This window comes from Octopus bimaculoides, chromosome 7 (assembly GCF_001194135.2).
Source record: "Octopus bimaculoides isolate UCB-OBI-ISO-001 chromosome 7, ASM119413v2, whole genome shotgun sequence".
In the NCBI taxonomy this organism is placed as follows: Eukaryota; Metazoa; Mollusca; class Cephalopoda; order Octopoda; family Octopodidae; genus Octopus; species Octopus bimaculoides.
Genome location: NC_068987.1, coordinates 87,890,423 through 87,891,598, shown reverse-complemented (window position 1 = coordinate 87,891,598; position 1,176 = coordinate 87,890,423). Strand labels below are relative to the sequence as shown.

At 38.4% G+C, this 1,176-nt stretch overlaps 1 protein-coding gene across 1 annotated transcript in view; it reads left to right on the top strand.

The window, feature by feature from the left end:
* Positions 1-827, top strand: part of LOC106884146 (doublecortin domain-containing protein 1) — a 143,444-nt gene extending 142,617 nt beyond the window's left edge. Inside the window, exon 19 of the mRNA XM_014935382.2 lies at positions 639-827. Within this exon, the coding sequence (XP_014790868.2) occupies positions 639-827 (189 nt within the window). The remainder of the gene's footprint in view (positions 1-638) is intronic.
* Positions 828-1,176: the final 349 nt, after the last annotated feature.

The following is a 1,176-nucleotide window of genomic DNA, read 5'->3' as shown; positions in this document are numbered from 1 at the left end:
TATATATATATATATATATATATATATATATATTTATATATATATAAATGCACCCGCTACACTCTCGGAGTGGTTAGCATTAGGAAGGGCATCCGGCTGTAGAAACTCTGCCAGATCAGATTGGAGCCTGGTGCAGCCATCTGGTTTGCCAGTCCTCAGTCAAATCGTCCAACCCATGCCAGCATGGAAAGCAGACGTTAAACGAACAATAATGTTTGTATGTGTATGTCTGTGTTTGTCCCTCCACCATCACTTGACAACCAATGTTGGTGTGGTTATGTCCCCATAACTTAAGCTAAATGAATAAATATTCGAAAATATTTATCTAGATATTATTATCAATTATTACCATTTGTAAAATGAATAACAACAATAATATTGGTGGCCAACAAGCAAAAGGCCGATAAATGGCAAATCCAAAATGATAGCAATGATGATGATGATGATGATGACAAGGACAATGATGATGGTGATGATGATGATGTTAAATGATGATGTTGATGATGATGGTGATGCGGATGATGATGTTAAATGACAATGATGTTAAATGATGTTGATGATGATGGTGATGATGATGATGTGCTAATGACTCCACCAGTTTCTTTCCTTGTTACTTCTTCTGTGTAAACATTCTGCAGGTCTATCCCGACCTTTTTTTGACCTGGCTTGGTAATCAACTGCATGCTTCTAACGAAGAAAGCACTAATGAAGAAGAGATTAATGACAACACCGACAGCATGGAGTCAGGCAACATAAAACCTGGACATAACATCTTCCTGATTATCAGTGAGCCGTTACCAAGGAAACTTGGTGCATTACAGAGGTAAGCATCTTCTAAAATGAATTAATTCATTTACTTTAATAAATACTTCTTCCATCTTGTTTTGCTGACCTCAGTCTACTCAGACATAAAACAGGCACCAATTTCTCCTTAATTAGAAATGGTTAATCCTTCTCTGATTACTTCCTGCTATTTTTTTTCTTTTGTTTTTGTTTTTCTTCATTGTTGTCTTCTATGTAGTTTATTGTCATAAATATTCTGCTACCACCACCACCACCACCACACCACCACCACACCACCACCACCACCACCACCACTAATACCACCATCACTGATGCTGCCACCACCACCACCACTGCCAACACCACCACTACCGCTAACACACCACCACTACC